Source organism: Zonotrichia albicollis, chromosome Z (assembly GCF_047830755.1).
Source record: "Zonotrichia albicollis isolate bZonAlb1 chromosome Z, bZonAlb1.hap1, whole genome shotgun sequence".
Taxonomy (NCBI): domain Eukaryota; kingdom Metazoa; phylum Chordata; class Aves; order Passeriformes; family Passerellidae; genus Zonotrichia; species Zonotrichia albicollis.
In genome coordinates, this window is record NC_133860.1 from 55,736,654 (window position 1) to 55,763,430 (window position 26,777).

Here is a 26,777-nt window from a genome sequence, read left to right on the forward strand (position 1 = left end):
GTGTAAAGAAACAGAAAAAAATAAAGCACTCTATGTATAATGTTTAAAACTTCATGAAGTGTACTTTGAAGTACCCTCACAAACTAAACAGAGGTGATTTTAAATAAGTCTGCTTATGCTACAGTCATTATTTGCACAGGATAGGATCAGGATACTATTTGAAAAGGATGTTCCAAACCCATGCCAAATAAAAGGTACAAAAAAGGTCAAACTCACCCTGTAAGCAGGGTCTTCCATCAGGTCACAAGAGGCAGCATTAACACTTGTATGCCACATTGTCTCTTTGATGCTGCAGCCATACATAAATACATTCTTTTTACGAGAATGACCATGATAATCACAGTAGACCTATAATAAATAATTTGGCAAAATAAACTCAAGGCATATGGAATCAAAATTTTAAGAAAGTAACAGAAAGACAATTTTTTATTAGTACTGTTGAACGTTCCAAAGAATTAGGCAACACAATCCCTTGTATAATTAACTCTCATTAAGACAAAAAGTGTGTGATTCATCTAAGGAAGGTTTAACCTTCTAGCCTAGCCAATGTAACAGATTTACATCTACAGGTTTGCAGAAGACCAGTTCTCCAAGTCAAATTTAAGCGTGACATGGTTTACAAGACCATTTCAAAATGTTTTATTTATAGACTAGCTACATAGACAAAGTTAAAAAAATTCAGAATTGCTTACACACACATACTTACCAAAGGCAAACGTTTTATAGCAGCCAGATATTGCAGTAACCCTTTAGCATGGTAAATAGTGGGATGCAGATCTGGATTTGGATTTTGCCACTGTCTGTTTAAATCTTCTCCACTTAAAGAGCAACGGTGGCTATTGTGGGGGGGTGGAAAAACGCATGATGTAGTCCGTATTATCATACTTTTAAATAAGCCTCCCCCCCACCTCAAGTTTTCCTCATCAACACTGCTTCTTTGGAAGGAGTCTGGCAAGAAATAAACTTCAATTTTCTAACATGCCAAATAATAGAAATGTTTGGGGTGCTTTAAGCTATGTTACAGAAACTCTAAAAATAAATTAGAAGTAGCCTCTTAGGTGAAGCCAAATGTAATATTACTTATTTGCTGTTGAAACTGAAGGCTTACAATTCTACCCAAATTCTAGTTCAAAATCAGTAATTTCATACATATGGTATCTTTACAATTTGGTGTCTTCAGTAATTTAAAGACTAATGTCAACTAGAAATCTAATACTTGAAATGTGAAGTTGTTAGGAGATAAGGAGCTGTGAGAAAAACAAGGACAAAAAAGACCTGAAACAACCCAGGAAACAAAACCACCATCTCTGTCTTCAGTCAGCTATCAGCAAGAACTTTTAAACTTGCAGGATTTCATGATCATGCAGTCATCTTCACTACATTTGCCTTTAGACTGTGTCTGCTGGGGCAGCCTTCTTAATTGTCCAATTGTCCAGCCTTTAACGTCCCTGTATCCTGAATTATTTAATTACAAGTATTCTAATATATACATTCTTTCACATATATAAAGACAAGGTTCTACTGAAATCTATTATTAGTTATACTTTTATTATTTTGTTCACAAAACCTTTTAAAATAGTACCTATAGTAGATGAATGGAAACTGTAATTTCACCATAGCAAAATTTCCTGCAACCAAGTAAATGTAAAGTGCTCAATGTTTACTCATAGCAGTTTCAACAAGTTCTGAAATACCCCTTATATTTATTGAGAAAAGTGTTGAAATAACTACTATTAATAACTTCAATCAAACCAGGATACTCTATTACCCTCTCTCTTGTACACCTATTAACTTTCCAGCTTTTAAAAAAAAATTATGTAAAAGACTTCCTTAAATATAAGGCACTTCCTTTTTTTATGTACACCATGAACTTGTTTAGCTTTTTCCAAATGCAGGTCTGATCTCATAAAACTCCTACAGAAATCCAAGACAGAGAGACAATTAAAATTTCATGTCAAATTGCATAGGAATGATTATCATCCATGAACAACTGGAAATATTTTTGTAAAACTGAAATTTGCCAAGGAATGTAACTGCCTTTTAAGAAGCCAAAAATCCTAGCAATATAGCAAGTGTTGCTTTTTTATCACGTTACATATTGCATTTGCACTTTTGCAGGACCAGTTTAGATTATTTCTTTTTAAATATTGATGTAAAGAATTAGAGTACAGGTTAAATATTTGTGATTAAATATATGCTTACTTTCCATTGATGACACCATCTGGATTGAGCATGGGAATAATTTTGAAAATATAAGATTCCCGTAAAGACTGTGCATTTGGACTATTGCTCATAAGGTATTCCAGCGTTCCCTTCATAACCCAGCTTGCATTAGTCTCTCCAGGATGCACACGAGCAGATAGGAATATATAAGGACGATTCCCTAAAAGAGATATCCACAGAAATTGCAAAATATTATTTAAGCTAAGTAAGCAGTTCGTTGATTAGAAAAAGAGCCAATAGCCCACTGCATTTATAACAACAGAAAAAACATTTGTAAGTTGAGTGTTACTGAGTATGGGTATTATTGATAGAGCTTGCCACAACATTTTTGAAAGGACTGCTAATTACAAAACTATTGCAATGGAGCTTTAAATTTGATCCGACAATTACACAACCAATTTGAGGTGGCAGTTATGATTCAACTTTCATTACTTTCCTCCCAATAGCCAAGAAAAATACTGAGGTGGACAAACAAATGAGGAAATGGCAAAAGCTCAATTCAAATCACAATAGCTAGATATTAGCTTTATGAAAGACTTTTTTGACAACCTAAAAACCTCATCATTTTAAGAAAAAAGCTACTTGTCCAGTATTGTTTTCCAAGAAGTGCTGTCTGCAAAATAGAATGTACAAACCTAGCAGCAAAAATTTAAAATACATTAATATAAACTCTTACATATATATACACTATATATACTCTTACTCTTACAGATATTTATATCTTGATTTCACTACCACAATTAAATATTATTAAATACAAAACAAATCCTGAATGCTGATGCCTCTCAGCTTCACGAAATTTATTAACCTTATTTTACATTGCTATTTTTACACTGCATAGTAGTTAAGACTAATTTTTTTTCTACAAATACCTAGTTTTACATTATTTTCAGTTGATAAGAAAGAAGAGTTATACTTACTGAACTGATAGATATGTTCATAGTAATTGGACTCTGGCATGGCTGTAATAGTGACTAATGGACAGCTGTTGCCAGCCAGGGTCTTACAGAGAACATCATGACGAAAATATATCTGTTGAGGGTTGTGCATAGATTCCAGCTTCCTAAGATGCATCTTCATACCAAAAATAATGAAAAAATACTTCAAATTCTTTGCAGTCACATATGACAGCGTATTTCAAAGGTACTATTTAACAGATCTTTCTTTTAGATGTTCTAAACAATATATAAGTTTCCAGGATAATTTTGACCATGAAATACCATTTTCTACATCTCTGACTGATTGAACACTTCTCTTTACAGAGTCTGGTTTTCCAACTGCTTTGAGAAAGAGGAAGGAAAAGAGGGTAAATTATTGTACACAGATGGTACTATAAAGGTATATGGAAGGTAAGAACCTCTGCTTCATTAAGGTTATCTGATCAGGGACCTTTTTGCTGCAAAAAGAGGTAATAAATAAAGGAAGAATCAACACATGGGAACAGACAGCTGAGATGTAATGGAAACCATAGCAAAGACCAAAGTCACCAGTCTCTCTTTGAACAGGTCATTAAGAATCTACAGACAAAAACTTGGAGAGAGTTGCCTGATAAACAAGCAGAACGGGGTAATTTGGGGCATTCAAGAGGGGGGTGTGGTACCATACAAAACTCAAGCACCTGATTCCTACAGCGTGCCCTTAGCCATCTCTGCGCAGCCTTACTCTCTACCCTGTGCATCCAAGCGCTATGTGGACTAGTGCAACTAAAAGGACAGGTGTAAGTCAATCTGGGGTCAACAGCTGGAATGCACAAGGGTCTCAGCAGCAGTAGCTGGAGAAGCCAACCTCTTGGGAGCATCTCTGTGGGTACCACAGGCTATGTGTCCCAGGTCCCAGCTACTGCTGGACTCAAAGCAGACTCCAGCAGCTGGAGCTGTAAGTACTCTTCACTCAGTGGTGTCAGCAAAGAAGCAAGGGGATGTCTCACTGCCAGTAACTGTAATGGGTAAAGGTGTTGGTGTCCAACCACTGAGGCAAGGACAGTGTGTCCACCAAAACGCATCTGGTGGGACAGTAAGTGTTGAGCTTCTCAGTGACAACACCTGAAGCAGGAAAATGGGTTACGCGACCATGAGCCTGGTAACAGCTGCTACGGATTGGGTGCGGGGGAAGCACACACATTTTCCCTGGAGCCAGCGTATGTGGCGGCACATGTGAAACTTGCTAGTAAACTTCAAGGTAAACTACCCAGACAGTATGGGCCCCAGCCAAGGGAGGGGCATCTAGCAGGCAGACAGTCCACGCTGGCATCTGGGCAGGGCCACGAGTGCAGAATGTCTCTGAGATGAGTGTGCAAGTGCAAGCATCTGTTTGCTAGTGAGCATCAGGCTGGACTAGACTGCAAACTGGAGGCCTGCACAGCAGGTAAAAGACACCTGGGACTGAGGCAGAGCTATGGCACAGACGGGCCATGCCAGTTCTCCACAAACACGTTTCTAATTCTAGAGAGTAGGCCAGCTTGTACTTTTTCTAGTGAACAGCAATCCACACCAACTGCAGAGGAGGATGGGGTTCTGTAGCTGCTGTGCTAATCACTGTAGTGTTACACAGGGGTGTGCCTTGTCTGTGCCAGTCCGTGCAGCCAGCCCTGCCCAGCAGGAGTAGGCATGCACAAGTATCTGTGTATAAATCTCTTTCTCTCCCTGGGATACATACTCAGACTTGCTAGTGAATATATAAGCAAACAGAAAAGCAGGAGCCATGTCCATCAGCCTGGGACAGAGACCCCAGGTACCTTGGTTGGCCTCCACCAGTTGGGCAGGAGGAACCTCCAGGACCAGGAGCTGCTGGAAGCAGCAGTTGCTTATGACAGCTCTTAACAGGTACCTCCTTCAAAAGCTGGCATAGTTTAAAAGTGAAAAGTGAAAAGCTGCATTTAAAGCTGCATTTAAAGACTGTCCACTGAATCCTCTGCTCTGCTTTTATTGCTGTGACAGAGGAAAACAAGAGACATTCTATCCAAATGAATTTTGCTTAGTATTAAAAGGCTCAGAAGACTTATTTAGGCAATTCATACATCTAAAAAGATCTCAAATTATCTTAGTTACAGCAGCTTTAGTTATCAAAAAGTATACGTAGAACAGCAGGATATAAGTCATTTAACACAAATATTCCATCAAATTAGCATGGTTTCCAGTCAATTATTACTGAATCAAAGAAAGCATAAGGTTGAAAGGGATGAGAGTGGGCCATCTGGTCCAACCTCCCTGTTTCAAGCAGGGCCAGGGCCATCTTATAGCACATTGCACATGACTGCGTCCAGACAATCCCTTGAATTCCCCAGGGATGGAGATTCCCCAAACTCTCCTTGCAATCTGTTTCAGGGCTTGGTCACCTGTGCACAGTAGTGAAATTCCTTCCCATGTTCAGGTGGAACTTCCTGTGCATCAGTGTGTGCCAGCTCCCTCTGGTCCCAGTTCTGAGCACCCCCAAGGAGAGCCTGGCTGCATCTTCTTGACAACCCTGCTTCAGATACTTCCAGAGGTCCCCTCTCAGTCATCTCTGCTCAAGGTCTTTCTTCATAAGAGAGATGCTCCAGTCACATAATCATCTTTTGATACCCAGGAAACCCATTAAGCCTGTAAGCATCGATTTTATTTTTCCTGGGACTGTTCATTAGAACAACCTATACATTTTGTCAATCTAAATACTAATATTATGAAAATTCTCCCTTGAAAGGAGCATTTTGAACTTCAAAAAAAAGAAACTAAATTAATTCAGTCACTAATGCGATATATTATACAATACTATAAGTATTCATTTATGCAATAGATACAGCTTCTCACCTTTAAAGTTGAGTATGTATATGGATAATGGTAAGCAAAGTAGCACACATCTTCTTTGTGTTGGAAAGTCACAGTGAATGTAATTGTGTAATAGGATTTTCCTTTCTGGCCCCCAGCAGCAATTGAACTTCTTGAAAAGTGATTCCTAAATCAAAAAATGAAGGTAATACACACATTAGAATAATTCTTTTTCATACTATTTATTCCTCTGAACACACATTCCAAGAGTCAGAAGGACTTTCAGTGACTGTATTTCTCTCCTATGTACATACAGGTTCCCACCAGCTTTAAACATACTTTATTATAACAGTGATACACACATTCATTTACATTGATAACAGGTGAGCAAACAAAAACAAGCAACAAAATATAACACAAAAATCAGAAAAAGTAAGCAAGCAAAGAGCTACCAACCAAGAAGCATTACATATTGATATGCTGCACCATCTGATCCTGTGTTTTAGAACTCCTCTACAATAATTCCATCACAGATTACAGAAGGCTCATCACAAGGACTATGAGACCAGCATTACTGGAAGTTACTAATAGGATTTCAAGTAAGCATACAACTACAATATTTCCTTAAAAGCTTCCCAGAAACAGTGTCCAATTTCTAAGAAAAGTATAAAATATTAACAGCTTCAATATAAGTGGTATGCTTACAAAATGAGACCTTGTATATTTCTATCACACATATTACTCTCTGTAGTGACTCAGAAAAAAAACCCTTTTCACAACTGAGTAACAGAACTATTAAATGCAGAAAAAAGAACTTCTGCTCAAAAACTGTACCTCATGTTAATTGTCAGTGGAAGATTTGCTGTACGTTTGGTCTGTGTATGTACTTACTTGTAGTAACAAATATCTGTCCCAACACGAGTCCAACACGGTCGACAATGCAGTGCTTCCTGAACAGAATACATGAGGGGCTGCATACCTGAAAGAAGAAAGGTATCTTTCTTCACTTTTACCTTAAGAAAGGTATCATCTCACTTTAATCCTTACCATTAAACAGAAACTTATTAGCAGAAACTTATTAACATCACCACTTACACACAAGTCTACAAATTACCTCTACTTATTCACTCACTATCTATTTTCTTTAATGTCTGGGTATTGTACTGTGTGCTTTTTAAACCAGATGACAAAAGATTGCTGATTTTCAGAAAATAACAACTAAAGAAAAGAGCAAGACTTGTGGAAGACCAAAATGGAATGTTTAAATGAAAGCTGAGGTTTGCATGAGAGGTAGATTGCAAGCAGTGTTCAGTTCCACTCCATCCAACTCACACTATGAAAAGGCATCACAGAGTACACAAAAAATTGATGCTATCAAATTATTCATGTAAATAACTGAAAAATAACTGATATTTCAGGACAATTTTTTTAACAAGTAATTCTTTAAAGTCTATTTTTTGATAGTATACTTACAATGAATACTTAATATGAAGTTAGAGAAGAAAAAATACATACTAATTGAGTATAATTTATTTACAATCTAATTATTAGTCAACTGCACTGACTGATTCAAACAGTGTATTAAAAAATCAAAAGAAATTATTAAGTATGCACAACATTAAAAAAAAATCTAACATGACTGATAAGAATTAGTAAGTAACTTAAAACTATCTTATTACTGGTCAAACTACCTAGTGTTCAGTGTAGAGGAAAGTGTACAACAAAGGAGAATACAATATTATTTGGTAACAAAATTTTGAAGCTCGAGGTGGGAGGAGGAATTTCTTCCTTCTTAAAGGACAAATTTCAGAATATATATCAGGAAAAAACAGTTTTAAGATGAGTGACATACACACTCCCAGACAAGAGGAAGAAAGGTATTTTCAGCCATTTGTAAACGTTTGAATGAGGCACACACTGAAAACCCTACTTAATAGAGACAGTGATGTTCATTTAAGAACCCCAGTACTTCAAAGTAGATTTACTTTTCCTTACCATCAATAAGACAAGGCTGTTTTGGAAACTCCACTTATGTTCACATCTACCCCTATGCAGAAATGGATTAAGGATGACTACTGTTGTTCTTCTTGATGTGAGTGAATCAACAAGCTTTGTTGCTGTCCTCCCCTGCCCAATGGTCCTAAGACAATTGTAGTTGCAGCTCCCAGTAAATTTCTTCTGCTTCTGCCTCACTTACAACAAAACTTCATTTAAAAAACTGACAGCCCTCAGTTTAAGATGCATTTCTTCTTTTTAACCACAGCTATCAAAACATTTTCTAGCAATACTATTAAAATAAAGAATTTAAACTGACAACATGAATACTGCTAATCCTGTGGAGGAGGGAAGGAAACAGCTGGGGTAACTCAGCCATATTTCTTCTCAAAGAATGGGAAACATATCTTACCATAGTTGAACTGACTGTTTGACTTTTCACAGTTGATTATGTTAAACCGGTAACCAATGCCAGTTTTCATTCCACTGACTTCAAAGTAGAACCACTGATGATAATGATTGCTGTTTATATCTGAGTTCAGAATTAGATCATATTCATTTCTGAAAATTAGCAAAAAAAGATCAATGACCATAAAAAGCAGAAATAAAAGGCCTAAACCATGAAAAGTAGAGTTGAAAGATCTTACTTTCTGATCTGAATAACTTTGCGCAGGTTTCCAGATTCAAACTTGGAATTGAACTTCAGAACATCTGCCTCCTCTGGTACAGAAAAACTATGAGTAGAAAAAGGGACCAAAATGAATAAAACTTAGCTAAAGCAAATAGCTTTATTTTAGTCCTCACTTGTCAATTCAGAAACTATTTTGATCCTTCCTCCAAATACAGCCCAGATAGCAAAAGCACTGTTATGTCAGACCAAACTTTGTATGAAATCTGCTGTAAATATTATGAGTCACATCACAGAAAAAGTAGAACTGGAGTATTAGAGTATTACTTGAATATTGTTTACAGAAAGGTAGAAACGTACCTCGAATTATCAAGGTCATAAACAACTTTATCTATAATGTCATTTTGATGAATCAGCCTTTCAATATCTTGACAGATTTTTGTCCTAAAAAAGAAAAGAAGAGTTCTCACTTAAAGTGTCATTTACCATTTCCAATCACAAAAGAGGAATTGCCTCATACAGGAAAACTAATGGAATTGACATGAAGACAGGGTACAGTTCAGACAGACCTCAGCTTCACTGCCACTTATATGCGCATAGTCAAGGTGTACTTAAGTTTAAGCACCTGCATTCAGAGCTGCCTGAATCCAGTATTTGTATCTGAGGGACCCGAGTTTTCATTCACACAACTCACTAGGTTTTATCTGAAGGAAAAAATTGCAGTTTCATACTTTATAATAGAAGCAGAAATTACTCACACATTACTTATGTTAATGCTTTAACACATGACAACACTTGATAACATTAGTAACTTAAATGAATCCTACCATAACCAAAATGAAAGAGTTTTAGGGAGTAGCTTGTACAGTGAGTGTGTTAGTGAACTAGCTTTTCACCTCTGGAGATCTAAGTTCATTTATCGACTACGTAACAAACAAGAAAGAATTTGGTGATGCCAGCCAAATATGAGGTGTGTGCTTATCCAGATCATAAAACCATTGCACGACTGGCAGTATCTAGGTCCTGGCTTGGAAAAGTAAGAATGTGCTGCAGTTCAAGCATGAAAAATAGTGGCAGAGCTGTGTGGAAAAGCTTGTACAGCACCTGCAATAAGAAGAAAAGGAGGTAGATTAACAATGAAGAATACAGAAACAGAATGGTAAAGTACATTCAGGCTGGAAATTCTCAATTGAATTAAAATAAATTCTCTTAACAAATGAGAAACAGAAGGTAAATGCACAACTCTAGCACATTGTGTTAAATTGAAATTAACTGAAAAAGAAAAGAAGTCACAAGTTCAAGTTCAACTGACAATATTGTGACAAGGCTGACTCACCAGAATCCACCTGAATAGGTTCAGCTCAGGACAGATTCACAGATTTTTGACCTTACACTTGATCTTAGAAAACTCATTCAATCTTGGCATGCCTCAGCTCTAAAATGCCCTAACACTTCCTAAAATCACAGGAGTTTTGCCAAGATAAAATCCATCAATGAAAATCCATTGTAACTATTTTATAAATAACAACATCATTTAAATACCATTATAATTACCAGTGTAGATGAAAGCAAAGAAGATGCTAATGAGAATGTATTCAAGATGCTCATGAGAATGAGAAGCAGTAGCAGACATTTTCACGTTCCAAAAAATGAAGATAAATTATTTAAAGAAAATTCAAGGAAAAAGAAATCTAGAACCAACACTGTTGATGTGAGCCCTGTGCTTAGAGACTACTCCTTTGAGAATCCTGCTGATTAGAAAACACTAAAATGTATGGAAAAAAACCCCCAACCCAACTAAATTTTTAAGGAATAGAAATGCCCAAATTTATAGGGTATTTTACTATATAATAATTTTCTTCCTAAAAAGACAGAGTAGTATAAAACACTTCAACTATAATCAATAGAATTTATCCTAACAGTAATACATTGGTGAGATATTTGGTGATAATTACATGCTACTAAATTTAAAAGAGAAAGAAAAAGCACTCCAAAGCACAAATTCAAAAACATTTAATCTCCTGGCACATTGCAAGAGTAAAAAAAGCCCTAAATCTTACACTGTTCTAATAAAAATAAGAAGAAAATCCATTAGGTCACACCTTAGACCCCACACAACATTTTCTCAAATTACTTGGATGGATTAAAACAACTATTTATTTTCTAAGTAAGATGTACCCAATGAGCAGTGACTAAGTGCTTACAGGACAGAGAACATAAATCACACTGACTATCAAGAGTTAGGACACAGCTCTGTAAGACTTAAAAGCTTTTCTATATCCCTTACCAAACAATTTTTACAATCTGCTATTAACTATGAAAGCATGAAAAGATTATGCCCTTTTTAAACAAGTTATCAGAAGATTTTTATGTTGCAGTAACAAGATTGAGTTGTTTGTAGAAAATGGAATTCTTAAAACAGTTTTCCTTAAAAATGTGTTGCATGATTTTTGATTCAAATTTAGCCATATTACCTGGTATTTCATTCTTTTTCCCACAAGAACTCAAAAAGTTACTTTCAACATTAAAAATACAACAAAAATAGAACATTTCAAGTCAAAATATACCTTAAAATTATCTTCATGATCTATAAATCACCCTTGTGTACAATCGTACAAGGTTTATTTTTCCAGTGTTATATATCTAACAATGAGACAAATTGTATCTGACTTCACTCAATTTTTTTATTCAGGGAAATTCAGAATTATTAATTACTACAAAAACATACATAAGGATTTGCAAGATTTGCTTAAATGCAGTTCTTAGGTGATTCCTGACTCAAGACTATCTCCCTTCTAAATCAGCTGAATCTAGCCAATAAATAATCTGCTAGGGAAGATTCTCCTCCTTCAACACTGAATAATATGTTCATTTTGCCATTAGTGTTCCAGAACTTGTCATTTCACTACAAAGATCACTTTTTTGTTACTTGTGTGAAACAGCTGCAGGATTTTCATTCAACCAGCTAAAGACACTTAATCTCTTAATCATTTTAATATCTAAATATAAATACAAAGAAACTCATTAAGTTGGTTATAGTTATGAGTATAAAGGTGAAGGCACTCAGTCCCATAATTTTTTAGGCAAGTGGCAAGGTCTCATAGCTCTACATGTTCTGCTAGTGTACTCACATGTCTTTACAGTAACTCACTATGTAATATTACCTAGCTTTTCATAGCACTTTTGCAAATCATTCTGAAAAATATCATCACTCTTCATCATCTTCTATCATCTCTCAGTGAAGAAATAAAAGGGTGTGTTGATATGATTTTGTTGTATGTCATTCTGCAGGACCTAACTCAAAGTGGATCTTCTGCATTTGTTAAGTCTAAATTCCCTTATACTATGAACACTAAAGCAGAATACTTTAATGTATTAATTTTTTAACTATTTCCACTATGTTTACCTGAAAGACAGATTTTTAGTTCAGCAGAGAAAAGAGGTGAAGAATCTTTTTAGTTATTAACTGCCTTATCTTTGCTAAGACCTGAAAGGAGCAGTCAGGTGAGGATTTTTTAGTTTGGTTTCTGGTGGGTTTTGTAAGTTGGCTTCTTATTTTGCAAACTGCAAGATTCACATGGGAAATGAGGGGAAGGCAGAAAGGGAAAATATAAACTGAATTTCATATTTAGAAATTGAATTCCAGAATTAGCAATTACAGAACCAGACTGTGTTCCTCTTTATGGCTCTGCACTGATCAACGCATACTCACCTACCTTCAAACTGCTTTTCACTGGAAACAGTTTTAGATGCCCAAGTAACCAGTGCAACACTGATTGTTAATCACAGCCATAGCTAGGGCTGAGTGGGACCTCTGGAGTTCATCCGGTTAATCTCATCCTAAACACTGTTTCTAAGTGTTTGGTAACTCTGGTAACTCACCTCTGCACTCCATATCGCCTTTCCAGAATAGGTTCCTTAAATGGGGGTGGAATATGTCCAAAATAATCTGGATAGGCCACTTCTGAGTATTCCGGAATAGATTTTGTGTTCTTCACCATTTCAAGATAAAGATCACAGTCATGAACTGGTGATACATCAGAAACTTGAAGCATGCCATGTTCTCCTGATGAACTAGATCTGGAATCCTCCTCTTCCTCTGAATCCACTCCGGTGCAACAGAGTTTTCCCAGCTGGACAGATGATCCTTCAAAGAGACTACCTCCACAGGGTGAAACGTGCTCACAAGGTTTACTAGAAGCAAGTGTGGTAATGCCAGCTTTGTTTTCCTTCTCTATTACACACCCTGTACCAGAATATTGATCATTTTTTGCACTGTTCTGGAGACTGATTCTGTCCAAGCCTTTCACAATTTCTTGGCTTAGACACTGGGATGATGGAAGCATGTTTCTTTGATCATTTTGCTGATGTAAACTACTGCCTTTTGTGTTATCTTTCTTTGGTAGTTCCAGAAACACTGGCCTTCTATTGCATTCCTCTGTCAATAAAGGACTGCACTCCTTTAAAGCAACTCCTTTTGTTGATGGGTTTGCTACAGCAGAGTGCTCTTCACTGGCTGTAGGAACAACAATAGGTCCACTCAAATTTGCATCAGGTACAGAAGGCTTTGGTTCCTTGGAAACTAAGTCCCATTCCTTAAAAAACAAAGGTGAAAAAAAATTTAAAAATTATTAACAAAAAAAGTAAATAGTTCTAAAGTTTCATGTATATTAGGAACACTTCTCATTCCTTGTTTTAATGTAATTAAAAAGTGACAGCTGTTATAAGGCATAGGAGCAATGAAGTTTGTCTTTTACAAAAAGGCTTTAAAGCAATAACAAGCAGCTCATTAAAAACAAAGTATGAAGTCAATGCAATTGCCTGGATATTTTAACTACTTATTTTAAGTAGGTGTATAGCATTTGAGGAGATGTCTAATACAATTAAGTACTCTCAGAAATCTCACATCCTTCTTCTCTATTTTCCTTTCTGCTGTATACAATAATCAGTCATCAGAAAGAAAACAGTTTTCTTTACGGCTACTCAAAGTTCCCCCTTCTCAGTAAGACTGAAGCAACCATAACACCTAACTAAATAACCTACAATAAAGTACTCCCACCCATATGTAGGTCCAGAACTGCAGACCCCTGATTCTTGCCTAGAAGAACTATCCACCCAAAAAAGAACACCAAAGTGTATTCCAGAGTCAACCTGACATGGCCAGAAATGTCCTGGGAAAAATATACTTTACCTGAAAGTTTTCTGAAAGTTCTGGGAAAAATTGCTCATATATTTTCAGTTCTTCTATAGATCTTCCCAGTTCCTGTCTAGGTTTCAGTTTATTAATATCAGTCTCAATATCATCATTCTGAAAGATCACCAGAACAAATTAATCTTGCATCCAAAATTAATGATGTTCTACAACATTAATCTGAAACATTCACCTTTACTCTTGACAGGCACACTTTAAAAGATAAAAATACCACTATTTTAAAAGCAGCTGAACTGCAGCCTTCACCATGAAGATTTAGACTGCTCAGTATTATTAGTATGCCTAAGCCTCCATTTCAACAGCAATATTGCAAACATCTCAATTTTCTTGCCTTCATCCGAACTTATTATACACAGATATCAAATTTTACATGAAATCTCCTGTATATTCCCAGTACAGAACTTGGAATGTGAAGATTTCATCCGACTGCAGTGACAAAGCAATACTGCTTCTATGGAAGACACTCCCTCCATCAGGGCTCATGAGATCCTTGAATATAATATGTTTTTCCAGTTCATGGACTGACAATTCTATTAACTCCTAACTACCATAACATAAAAATATAGAATAAGGCAGTTCTGACCAAATACTCATCCAAGTCCCAGACGGCAGCTAGACAACACGAGAATATCTTCCCTAAGCGGTACAACAGTTAGATGTATGATGTCTACCTCTACAGCTGGCTGAACTTCAGCTACCTTGCTGAAACACTGATCCAAGTCAATCCCAGTCCAGAATTCTGGAAAAGGTTAGAGCAGCTCCTACATGGGGACCACCAGCTTATGTGACAAAAGCAGGCTGAGAGAAGTTTAAGTTGGGAAGACAACACTGCTAAAGGAGTCTGTGGTTCTGTTCCACTGCACTCCAGATACATCAAGTGTGAAGCAGACAAAATTGACAGAAATCCTGAAGCAACCTGAACAAGAATGGTTGATATTTTTAAGCAGCACCCACCTTTTTTAAGTTTCTGAAGCATTTTTAATTTTAGAAATTGCCCTGAAAACCTCCTCAAACTGCTTCTAACATTTAAAATGCACTTATTCATCAGATTCAAGCAACTTAAATAAAAAATCGCTGTACCTAACTTTTGCCCATTAATTTTGTCTCTACCAACCTTAAAATGTTGGTCCTTGTCATCATCAATTTCAGTTTCAACTTCTGATTCTGTTTCAGCATCATCGTTATCATCACTTTCATCTACTACATCATCCACTACAATAATAAAAAAAGGTTTTGAAATGCAGATTATACATTTAATCCAACTATACATGCTCAAAGGAGATTTTTGATGTTCCGGGTTTACTTTCTTTTTTATGTACTCCTTGAAAAAAGTGTGAAAACCAACTAGTAAACTAGTGCTGGGGCAGATAAGTTTTCACATAGCGTTTTCCATGCAGAAAATTTGCTGGTTGTCATTAAAAGGCTCATTCAGAGGTTTACAAATTATGCTGATTTTTTGGTGTACTCAGAATGACTACATGTACTTCTTTTACAATTCTTTTACAATGCTGACTATAGAAGATTATACTTTTAACAAACCCAGACCTCTACCCACCCCGCAACATTCCACATGCCTTTTAATATAGAACTTCTTCCTTTTAAAGCACTATGTATCCTATTTCCTTTAGGCTTTTCGCTTCTTTTTATAACAGGTAAAAAACCTATTAAAAATCATATCATTACCTCAATTTATAGTAAACTAGGACATTTCTAAACAATCTACTGTATTGAGCAGAGATTTTATTTATGTGGGTTTTGAAACACACTTCTAAATCTATTTTCTACTTTGAAGACAAAACATAAACAATCTTTGAACTTCTGGAGTCTGACCCTCATGAACCCCAATAGGACAGCTTACTTTCAGACTATGACTACATTTTGTTTCAGGAGATATCATGAATAAAAGATATTAATAAGCTGACTTTGACCGTTCATTTCAGATTAACTTTCTGACAACAACTTCATTCGTTGCTTACTGGGTCGGATACTATACCTTATTGAAATATGTATTAATTACCTGAAAATAATGAAAGGTGTTCACGATGGGATGAATCAATTTTCTACAAAGAACCATATAAATGCTTTGCAGTACAGTGTTTTCCAAGAGACTGCAACAGTCCAAGAAAGCAGCTCTACTTTCTTATGCAATTGAAGGAATAACCACAATAACATAAAAAAGGCAGTGCTTCAAATGGCGAAAGTTAATCTAAATTCGTCACATGCTAACTTATCAAAGTAACAAAAAGAAAGGAAGGCATAAAAGCTCCTGTAAGACAGGATGTACACTACAACACATTCCACATAGGAGAATGTATATGCTGCATGAGTTGAAAGAAAAGACCATTTAAGTTTGAATACAGCCTGTTCTTTACACTTCAGAGTTTGGTGAACACCTTTTAGTCCTTGTTTCCTCTTTTATTTTATAACCACATGCGTCTGGACAAAATTTCTATCACTTTAAACTTAACATTAGAAATTGGTACTCCACACCAACAGTCACAGACCCTTTGCTCGTTGAGAAGTGTCTCAGAGTCCTTTTAGCAGAGAACACAAACAAGTGCATTTGATTCCACTTTCCATAAAGCAAATTAGACATACTCAAAGACAAAGTACTACAAAATCACCATACCATCAGGAGGCAAATTGTATAGCTGAGCCACAGGACCACTGGCAGGAATAACTGGGAGTTGGAAATGGAAAGTACTTTTAATAGTTGGTAACGGAAGACGATTTTTGGGAAAACATTTTCTCATTATTAGGCTGGATGTATTGACGAGAGGATCAAGAGTTCTTACAGCAAGGCACTCCTGTTAACAGGAAAATAAAGTATTTCTCAAATTGAAAGTCAAACTGCATTTATATATTATTTACAAAAAAATTGGTTCATGTCTTCTTCAAAGGACAGAAAAACTTCTACCAACTCAAATTCACCTTCTTTAAAAATCCAAACTTTACCACAGAAAGGCATTTTTACCCCCGCTTTTTTAAAACTAAGTTCTACCGCCCCTCCCAGAGATAGCCACAGCAAAATGACAGCAAACACAAATTTAATTCTTTACTCTTTCAATGTTTCAGTGGGGTACAGAATACAGTCCTTATTCCCATAATCAGGAATGACCATCAATCTCAAAAAAGAGATATGACAAACTTGAGGTCATAGCCAAAAAGACAAAAACAACAACAAAAAAACCCTATCAGGATAAACTTACCTGTGAAGTGTTGTAAAGAATTTTCATCCCATTGGCATCAATAAATGCTTTTCTTCCCAGTTTGATGTTTGTAATACTTTTAATGCACTGTAACACTCCTTTACGTATCAGCATGTATCTGTGTCGACTGTCGTGACGGTGCCAATCAACATAAATGGTTAGAAGTGCCTGCACATATCCTCTGTCTACTGCTCTCCTGGCATTTGTTTCTTTGCAAAAAAAGTTAAGAAAGAAAATTAAAATTGCCCAGTGACTTTGATATTACTTTCAAATTTTACTTTCAATGTTTAAATTATTCTTTTTATCCAAGTAAGTGAATGTTTCAGTTTGAGTAGTATTTTAGCCACCCTTAGCAGAGTTTTACATCAACCTAAACAGAAATGACTGCAAAATTAAGACCAGAAGCCTAAAACTCATTCTTGGAACATTTCACATAATTTTCATGGTTCACTAGAAGAACGGCATGCATTACACTTAAAAGACAATTTTAAGATGCCGTAACCCAGTAAATTAAAAATCAAAAATATTTCCAGCAAGCATACCTATCACTATCTACACACACTGTCCAGATATAAGAACTGAAACAAACTTTTTTCACTTGCAATCCATATAGTTTTACATCTATCATTCAAATTTCATAAGCTGAAAATAATTCTACCCCAAATACTGGGTAATCAGTATGACAGCTGGAATATATACATTTAGTAGACTAATGTTGCAAAAAAAATATTTAATCATACAAAGTATATGAAGTTACAAGTTACAATCACTAAGGAGAAGATATCCCTAAGTAAATTAACAAGACCTCCTGTTTTAAAACACGCCTTTTGAACGCCTCATTTTCCTCCTCAATACTAAAGTTTAATTGCCAATTTACAGAATGGAATACTGACAACAACTTGGAAATATTTATTTTTCTTAGCTACCCAAGGAGAAATTGCAAAATTCATAAATACACAAAGTGTAAGATAAAGGTATCACATTGAATAAACATTAATAAACTCTGTGATAGTCAGTACAGAAATTTTTCACCATTTGTGTGAAATGGTTTTCTGCAAATCTCATCACGTCTCAATTCTTATTCAACTCCACTAAAACTACTACGAATGCTGTAACTTTAACACAACTACTTGGAGAAAATGAGTTTTTAACTCCTTGCTAGTTACAAGGCTGGTTCAAAATCTGCAGAGATGACATTGTGAGGATCGATTGCTGCTGGTTGAGACAGTCCATGTCTGGAAACACACCACTGGTTTTGTTACCTTTAATTCTACTTCATCTGTCACTGACAGATTTGTTATTGGGACCCAAGTCCTAATTATTCAGGAAGGTACTAAAGAATACCTGTATTTTCCCTAGGCATCCAACAGATATTTCCAGATGTATGTGTAAAAAAGAGGCACAGGAGTTAAGCTACAGACATCTATCACTGAATGGCTGAGGTGAGTGAATGCAAAAAGATATCTGTCCACCTTGGACCTAGATCAGTTCTGCAGAAGCAGTACAACCTTTCTGCTGCATAACCGACAAAACACTAACCAAGTATTAAACATTCATGTATATACAACATAAATAAAGCATCAGAAACTGCAGATGAAACTTATTTATAGGTTTCCTGGCCTTATTTTCGTTTTGGCTATCAACTTAATGCTTAGTTTTACTGTGTCCATATATACACACACACACATTATAGCTCAAGTAGACATTTTCTTGTAGTCAAACACTTACTTGATTTTAGCAATGCAGCAAGTGTGTCTAAAGCAACCCTGTCAACATAACAAGAAAAGTCAAAACAGCAACCAACCAGTAAGCTTAATCTATAATACTGTAAAACTATATAAAATATTTACTGCTTACAGACTTATAAAGAGTCTAACTTCATGTTTTCCTGGTTGCACTGTAGCACACACTTCACTTTTATATTACTACAAGATCATGTATTTGAAGTCTGATGACAAAACTTAAAACTATCAATGCAACAGCTATACAAGCTTCCAGCTTTTGCAAAAACACTGAAAACGTAATGTTTATGACCAACACGCACTGGCTGTGATACTCTGAAATTCATGTCTTTGTTAGCAGCAGAACAAGTGCTTCCACAAAGTACTGGACATTATTTTGGAAAAGCGTAGGTCAATACCCACAGGCAGTATATGAATATACTGAGAAGCAACACCCATCAATCTGTACTACAACACAAGACGGTCAGCATGAGATTTTTCTTGTACCCAAAGATGTTCCCCCAATTCAACCATGGAACAATGGAACATATATACTTATTTTTCATCTCTTTGAGAAGAAGATAGATTTGATGCATCTGATCTTAGACCACAAACAAGGATATCATGATTAGTCACATCATAAAACAGTACGTTCATACATAGAATTTTAGCTGAGCCTTAAAGGAACAGGACTTGTTTTTTGAACCCTACTCCTGTGATCACCAACACAGATTTTGATCACATAACACTATTTCTTTTTGTAACAAAATTAGAATATGCACGATATGAGATTAATACTTTGCTAATCAGATGAAAAATTTAATTTTCTACTGGTATGTACTTTGAAAAGGTGGAGGTAAATAAAGAAAGGATTATCTTCAGTTACATGCACTTTGCTACTTTTTAACCCTTAGTTCACCCAAAAAACCCAATCCAAATTTAAAAAACCCAACAAAGCAAAAAAGCCCAAAATCTACAACCACCACCTGAGTGAGAATCTAAAGTCACCACTTTCACCTACGCAGTAAATTTCAATTTTTTAACACAATAGCCCACCAGACAGTAATTGCTGGGGCTTCCTAATCTATGTTTTATGTTCTTGCTCCAGATGTCTATTTGCTTTGCAGAAAAATGGCAAAAAATTCTACTACCAAACAAAAGGGACAGTGACACACTAAAATCACAAAGCAGGTGATAGAATCAGCTGTATTGGAAGAGGGACACAAGGATCATCAAGTCCAGCTCCTGGCCCTGCACAGCACCACTCCCAAGAGTCACATCCTGTGCCTGAGAGCATTATCAAAATGCTCTTGAACTCCGTCAGGCTTAGTGATGTAGAAACAAACTGAAAAATGATGGGATTGTCTTGATCTACTTGTTATGATTTAGGGTTAACCACTGTACAGTTTCCATGCAGGAATATTAAAGATAAAAAATAATGTATATTATTTTACCAGTACTGCAACTAGAGATTCAAGTATTTTGTGTTACTCTACTGGGAAAAATTAAAATTTCTCATATTTGTGATACTCCTTCTCATCATCCTTCACTTTAATCTTCAAATATTAATTGTATTTGATTTCTCTAATATTGTTTTTCATTTACAAGTAAGTTTTGAAAAAACATACAAGGTTTTATCATATAGTATATTCAAGAAATCTTACTTACTTCATAAGGCTAGTGTTCCTTTTACTAAAAGGGCCAATAATCTTAAACATCAGTTCTACTACTCCATTCTTTCCCAGAGATACTGCATTTACAGCTGGAAGTTAAAAGTAATCCATTTTAACATAATGTAGTAAGAAGGGCAAAAGAAAAAGATCCATATACTCAAAGCTAAAATTCACACATGTTAATTTTGAAGTACAAAACATGCTAGACATTTCAGTTCTTTAAGACATACAGTGACAAGCAGATGGTACTCTACACATAATTAGCATGATGACCCAGTCCTGATAAAATTTGGAAAAGAAGAAAACTTAATTATTACTTTACAAATAAAACCACATACTACTTCCAGTGCAGGCTTCTGCTTTCTCTGTTACTAAGATAGAACACAAAAGCAATTTTCTTTATAGAAATTCAGAGTTTACTGAAACAGCAGGTATTCCAAAATTTCTATGATTTGTCATAAAACCTGACCGTTCAGTATTTGGACAAACAGGTATATTCACCAGGATTTGAAATCCAAGAGTCTGCTACAAAATTTTAAAATGCCAATTGGTATAGCTTTCCTGAATTACAGGCTCTGAATACATGCTCTCAGGAAAAAAAAAAAAAAAAAAGTAATCTATTTGAATGGGAGCAAATGAAAAGAAATAATGTTAAGACCCATGTTAGATGAATATGTGCTTAAAGTATATGTCTGAAGTACAACAGCCAACTGAAAATACAAACTGCTGACACAGACACAGAAATTCCATTCTTGACTGAGTTTAGCAATATGTTCTCCTAACAAACTAGGAAGAGAGCAGCTAAGAATTTACTTCAATATAATAAACACTGTTATCACTGCAGAACTTACCACGTGAACCCAAGTGGCAATTTTATCATTATAAGCAGCAACATCATACCAGAACCTAAGTCAAGTTAGGACTTACTCTGAAAGTAACTGTACAGAAACTTGAAGAATTACTACTCATCAGAAAACTACAAATTACAAAAAATTACAGTAGTTTTTCTTTTCATAAAGGGTGAGAAATACAGAAAAACAGAACTGATCTTAGAATTCAAATTAGAGACTCAGTTCCATTTTCAGGATGAAGCAAGTTTTCAGGTAAGTAATGTAACTAGCATAACTATCTGCATTAGATTTTTCATTTTGGGAGTGTTTCACCTCATAATCAGACAGCTCAACAGAAATAAAGCTTCCATGTTTTGAAAATATTAAGGCTTTATGAATTATTGCTGCTCATGTGAATGACCTGATTTGATAATCTTACAGATTACCAAATCAGTTCTCTGCGGGGGAACAAGGCCATGTTTTAAATTTCTTGCACATAAATAAGAAGATTAACAACCATTTCAAGCTTAAACGAAAAAATTAGGAGCATCTAACTGACAGCAGAGATACAGAAAGAACCTCACTATTTTCATCAATTTCCTACTGCCTGCCAAAACAACCAGGCTTTTGTGAAAGAATATTAGTCCAATAGTGGAGAGTGGAGCTCTTGAACAAAAGGAGTAAGGAAAAGGTTAAATTAAGAAATAATTAGGTTAAATTGAAATATTTTCTGTGTTAATCAAGTTTTAAATTGGTAATAAAGAAATAAATATAACATCAGAAATAAAAAACATGAGAATGAATAATAGAGTTATTTTATATCTCTAAGTGCTTCTGCCAGCAAATTGCTAGCATTTCTGGTTTAGAGCTTTAAACATCAGCATTTATGCAAATTAGATGGCTCAAAATTCCACACACCCAATAGCACTGATCAAAAAATATTTCTTTCCAGAATTTAAGCATTTTGAGGATATAAGGAGAAAATTCTCAGAAAAAATAGTTTAAATAACAAACATTAAACAAGCACTCCAAGTTGGTATTTTAACCTTATCTAGATAAAAAGCTTTATTTACATAGGAAAGAAAATAACTTTCTGCAATACTTACAGTTGGCTGAATAAACTCTTAATACTTGAAGACATGGCAATACTAGTCTGTGGTTCTGCAAATTATGCTTCACTAAATTCAATGATATGTTTAGGACCCCATTTATTCTTGCTTTCACGCCAATCTTCCTGTCTGACATCAGAGAAATACAAAACCAATCACACTGATTTTGAAATTGTTAAAAAAAATAGAAGTTAAATTACTGAACTCTTTCTACCAATGTCAACTCTGCTTATCTACTTTCCACCACTCTTTCCTCCCTTCTAATTTACTTCACTTTAATTTTTTTCTTCTCTACCAGTTCTGAGTATGTAGATGCTTACACAATTACAGAAAAAAAATCATTAAGTTTCAATTATAAGCCTGTAATTATTAAGCCATAATATCACCTTTTGGACCAATTTTTGCAAGGAGAGTATGAAGAAGCACCATTAGTTCTTCATTCGGTGGAGAGTCTTTGCTGGCACTCAAAAGCAGCTGTAACAAGGTCTGTGTCCCTCCTTTGGTGACTAAGACACTTGCTCTCCGACCACCACCTAGAAATTAAAACTGAACTGATACATCTAAAGCAAAAGAACAGTTAAATATCTAAGATATAGATATAATGAAGTTAGTCTTTCGAACATCAGTATTTTCTTTATATATGACTGCACTATGCAAGAACATACTAGACTTACAGTAAACTACTGTGTAGGATTATTAGAAAAGTAACTTCAGTCTTTACATTCTTTTAATTCTGCATATGCTTCAGCAATCAACAACAAAAACCAAAATAATGATACTTTGTGAAAAAACCCAACAACAATAACAACAATAAAAAGTAACCAGAGAAAACAAACAAAAGATATCTGAAAAAGCAAACATAAATATAATCATATATTACTCCTTAATGAAAACTTACCAACTGAGACTACCTCAATGAGAATATTCAATATATTTAGAATAGTTTGAGGATCTCTTGTATTCTGCAATAAAAAAAAAAAGATCTGTGTTTAGCATACAGTCTAATAATGGTTTGGATACTTATAGACAGGAGGAATTACCAGCACAAAATTAAATAGAGCTTTGGATATACCCACACAGCAATCATCCCACTATGCAACCCAAATTAACCACAAAACCAATTAAAACACACTTTGTAGTATGATACATCAATTAGAACTGATAGGTGACAAGCAATTTCTTAAAACATCTAAATATAAGGGAGAGAAACTCACAAGTAGGTTACTTAAAGGTAGTATCTATTCTTAATGAACCAACACAAGTTTTGAAGATTCCATAGGATAACAACATATTTCATAACACAAATATAATAAGAAATATGTAAATTTCATTATGATAAAATGCCAAACTGCTATGAATCCATTACCAAAAAAATTAAAACATTTTACCTCTAGGGTTGACAGGATAATTTCTATTCCAGTGGAGCCCTTAGAAGTCATCTCCTTCCTGGTTTTTTCTGTCAGAGAAAAAGATCAATACTGGCTTGTAGTAAAAAATATATGTTATCATCCACAAATTGACAAGAAAATTTACACTGCAAATAATAAAACTTATTAAAAAATGCATATATGTATATACTAAGAACTAAGTAAAAGACTTAATCAATTTTAAAACTAATTTTTGTTTTCAATTGTTCAACAATCTTGTGATGGCCTAGACAAAAAAGTGAAGAAAAATATTAGTAAGAAAACTGCCTTCCAGATACTTCTACTCTTTACAAATATATCACTCAAAGACATATATACATATGAAGCAAATTATGACTTAAATTACAGCTTTTTGACAACACAAAATGGACTCAGCACTACCAATACTATAGGAGATATTTTTAAAATGCTCTTAAACAGATGTTTTCAACAATCAGAGACAAAAGCAGATGTATCATCAAGTTCACTAAGTGAAAAGTCCAACAAGAGAGATACAAGAAGCAAGGGTCAAAAGAGCAACTATTAAAACCACAAAGTTTAGATAATTACCTTGACTCTGGACCAGATGAAGGATCTTTGAGGTAACATGTCTAGCACTGTCTGATTCTCCTAACACAGGGTCCAAATTTATCTTCTCCAGCTGTGACAGCAGGGATATAGTCCGAGAACTGGCAGAAATACTACAAAAAAGATATGACTTTTCCATCTAAATCAGAGAAAAAAGCTCCTAAGAACAGAAACTTGATGCTAGAATAAAGGTTGTGGCTGATTTTATCTGGATTGGAAAACAGTCTTGATTCTCAATTCTGGCAAATTTACAGATTTTGCAAAGCCTGCACTGTAACAGACTAATTGTATGTAACAGCATCTCCAAAAGCAACTGTGAACAGGGAAATCAATTGCAGCAAGTAAAATGCAGCTATAGGTACAAATGTTCTTCATCTATGCCATCTAGAGTGACTTATATTTAATAACTTATGTTAAGTGACAGGATACCCTATCAAACCTTCCATTCAAGGAAAAACTGGCTACAAACAGACCAAAAGACAGCTTGTCTCACAAGATGGCATTACAGAACAGGAAGAAAACAATCTAATTTGTGAAGTGAGCAAACTAGCATACACTAGCTGAATAACAAGAACACCATTTTGAAGAAAAAAACTTAGGAAGGTTTCTAAAAGTATTATCCAAGTTTGGATTAATTTGGACTACAAGGGCATTTTGGCCAGATGTAATGGGTTTATGCTGGCCACAAGCCAGGCATCTACCAAAGCCACTCACTCCCCTCTGCAGCTGGACAAAGGAGAGAAAATTTAATGAAGGGTCATGGGTTGAGATAAGGACTGAGAGGGATCACTCACCAAATATCATCAGGGGCAAAACAGGCTCAACTTAGACATATGAAGGGAATTTATTATTGACAAAATCAGAGCAGGACAATGAGAAAGTAAAATAACCCTTAGAAACATCTTCTTGCCACCCCTCCTTCCTTCCAGCTCTGCTCCTACCCCAGCAGCACAGGGAGACAGGGAATGGGGGTTATGGCCAGTTCATCACCCCAGGCTTCTCCCACTGCTCAGGAACAAGAGTCATTCCCCTGCTGCACCATGGGGTCCCTCCCACAGGAGACAGTTCTCCATGAGCTTCTCCAACATGGGTCCGTCTCATGAGCAGCAGCTGTCAGTGACCTGCTGCAGTGTGAGTCCCTCCCATGGACACACAGTCCTCCCAAAACTGCTGCAGCCTGGGGCACTCTTTTACAGGGTGCAGTCCTTCAAACACAAGCTGCTCCAGCATGGGGCCTCCCTTGGGTTCACAGACTCCTTTGTGCATCACCTGCTCCAGTGTGGGTCTCCTCCAAGGGCTGCAGGTGGATCTCTGCATGCCCATGGACCTCCATGGGCTGCAGGGTACAGCTGCCTCACCATGGTCTGCACCAGGGGCTGCAGCAGAACCTCAGCTCTGGTGCCTGGAGCAACTCCTCCTCCTCCTCCTCTGACCCTGGTGTCTGCAGAGTTGTTCCTCTCACGTGTTCTCACCCTACTCTTCTCTGACGGCAACTACATATGTGCAATTTCTTTTTTCCTTTCATCTGAAATCTGTTATCACAGCAGTGTTATCACTGTTTCTGGCTGGCCCAGCCTAGGCCAGTGACACATCTGTATTGGAGCCACCAGGGATTGGCTCTGCTGGACATGGAGGAAACTTCCAGCAGCTTCTCACAGAAACCAGCCCTGTAGCCCTCCCCCCTGCTATCAAAACCAGCAAACGCAACAGTCCTGCCAACAAAAAATTTCCTTGAAAATGTATTTTAGTATAAGACACCACTTCAGTCTAGGCATTTATATAGGTAAGTAGAGAGAAAGAATTGCTCCAAGTGTTTATTCTAAACAGAATCAGTTTTATAGAAAGTGTTTTATTTTTTCTATACTTTTAGATCATAAAAATTATTCAGAATAGTTTTGAGATTCACATTCCTACACAACAGTAATTTTTAAAACAGATGTTTAACATTTCAATTGCAATCATGCAATTAACTACAGGAAACTATGACTTCCTTGCATTAATTAACTTGGCTTTTCATTCACAACATTAGTCCCCAAATAATGAGCAATCATTCATTTTACACACACATAGCTTTATCTACAATAAAATTAAAGTCTACGATACTAGCTTTATGAATAGCCAGTCAGTTTTGTTTATACAGTGAGGAATTATTACTTCTTGATTTATATCTTACATCTGTGTAAAGGTTTCATGCTTACAGTTCACTCTACTAAAATGTTAAAATTATGGGAAAAAGTTAATTGAGAGCAAAAGTTATACTGCCATGAAGGCAAACTGGTGTGAGAGCTCCACAGGAAACTGCTTCCACCACTCTCACTTTTCCACAGAGACATCTAAATGAGAGGCATAGCCAAAAATCAATTTCAGATTACAGATGATACTTGCAAGCTACTAAGAACAAGAATAAGAAATGGTTATATTAATTATAGCTCTTAAATTG

General features: G+C 35.8%; 1 protein-coding gene across 13 annotated transcripts in view; it reads right to left on the minus strand.

The window, feature by feature from the left end:
- The window catches only part of AGTPBP1 (ATP/GTP binding carboxypeptidase 1), a 70,461-nt gene that overhangs the window by 21,095 nt on the left and 22,589 nt on the right, over positions 1-26,777 (minus strand). For all 13 annotated transcript variants that reach the window (XR_003381050.2, XR_003381051.2, XM_074532597.1 and 10 more), the window contains 21 exons: positions 24,320-24,450; positions 23,732-23,799; positions 23,242-23,305; positions 22,730-22,876; positions 22,341-22,472; positions 20,400-20,493; positions 18,739-18,776; positions 17,011-17,219; positions 16,431-16,608; positions 14,916-15,013; positions 13,781-13,897; positions 12,472-13,184; positions 8,950-9,033; positions 8,609-8,695; positions 8,374-8,522; positions 6,858-6,945; positions 6,009-6,153; positions 3,144-3,297; positions 2,203-2,383; positions 707-836; positions 217-348 (listed from right to left, as the gene is read on the minus strand). Coding sequence is in view for 11 of the 13 variants with exons in the window: in XM_074532597.1 (XP_074388698.1) it covers positions 217-348; positions 707-836; positions 2,203-2,383; positions 3,144-3,297; positions 6,009-6,153; positions 6,858-6,945; positions 8,374-8,522; positions 8,609-8,695; positions 8,950-9,033; positions 12,472-13,184; positions 13,781-13,897; positions 14,916-15,013; positions 16,431-16,608; positions 17,011-17,219; positions 18,739-18,776; positions 20,400-20,493; positions 22,341-22,472; positions 22,730-22,876; positions 23,242-23,305; positions 23,732-23,799; positions 24,320-24,450 (3,139 nt within the window). In the remaining 2 variants the exon portion in view is untranslated. The remainder of the gene's footprint in view (positions 1-216; positions 349-706; positions 837-2,202; positions 2,384-3,143; positions 3,298-6,008; positions 6,154-6,857; positions 6,946-8,373; positions 8,523-8,608; positions 8,696-8,949; positions 9,034-12,471; positions 13,185-13,780; positions 13,898-14,915; positions 15,014-16,430; positions 16,609-17,010; positions 17,220-18,738; positions 18,777-20,399; positions 20,494-22,340; positions 22,473-22,729; positions 22,877-23,241; positions 23,306-23,731; positions 23,800-24,319; positions 24,451-26,777) is intronic.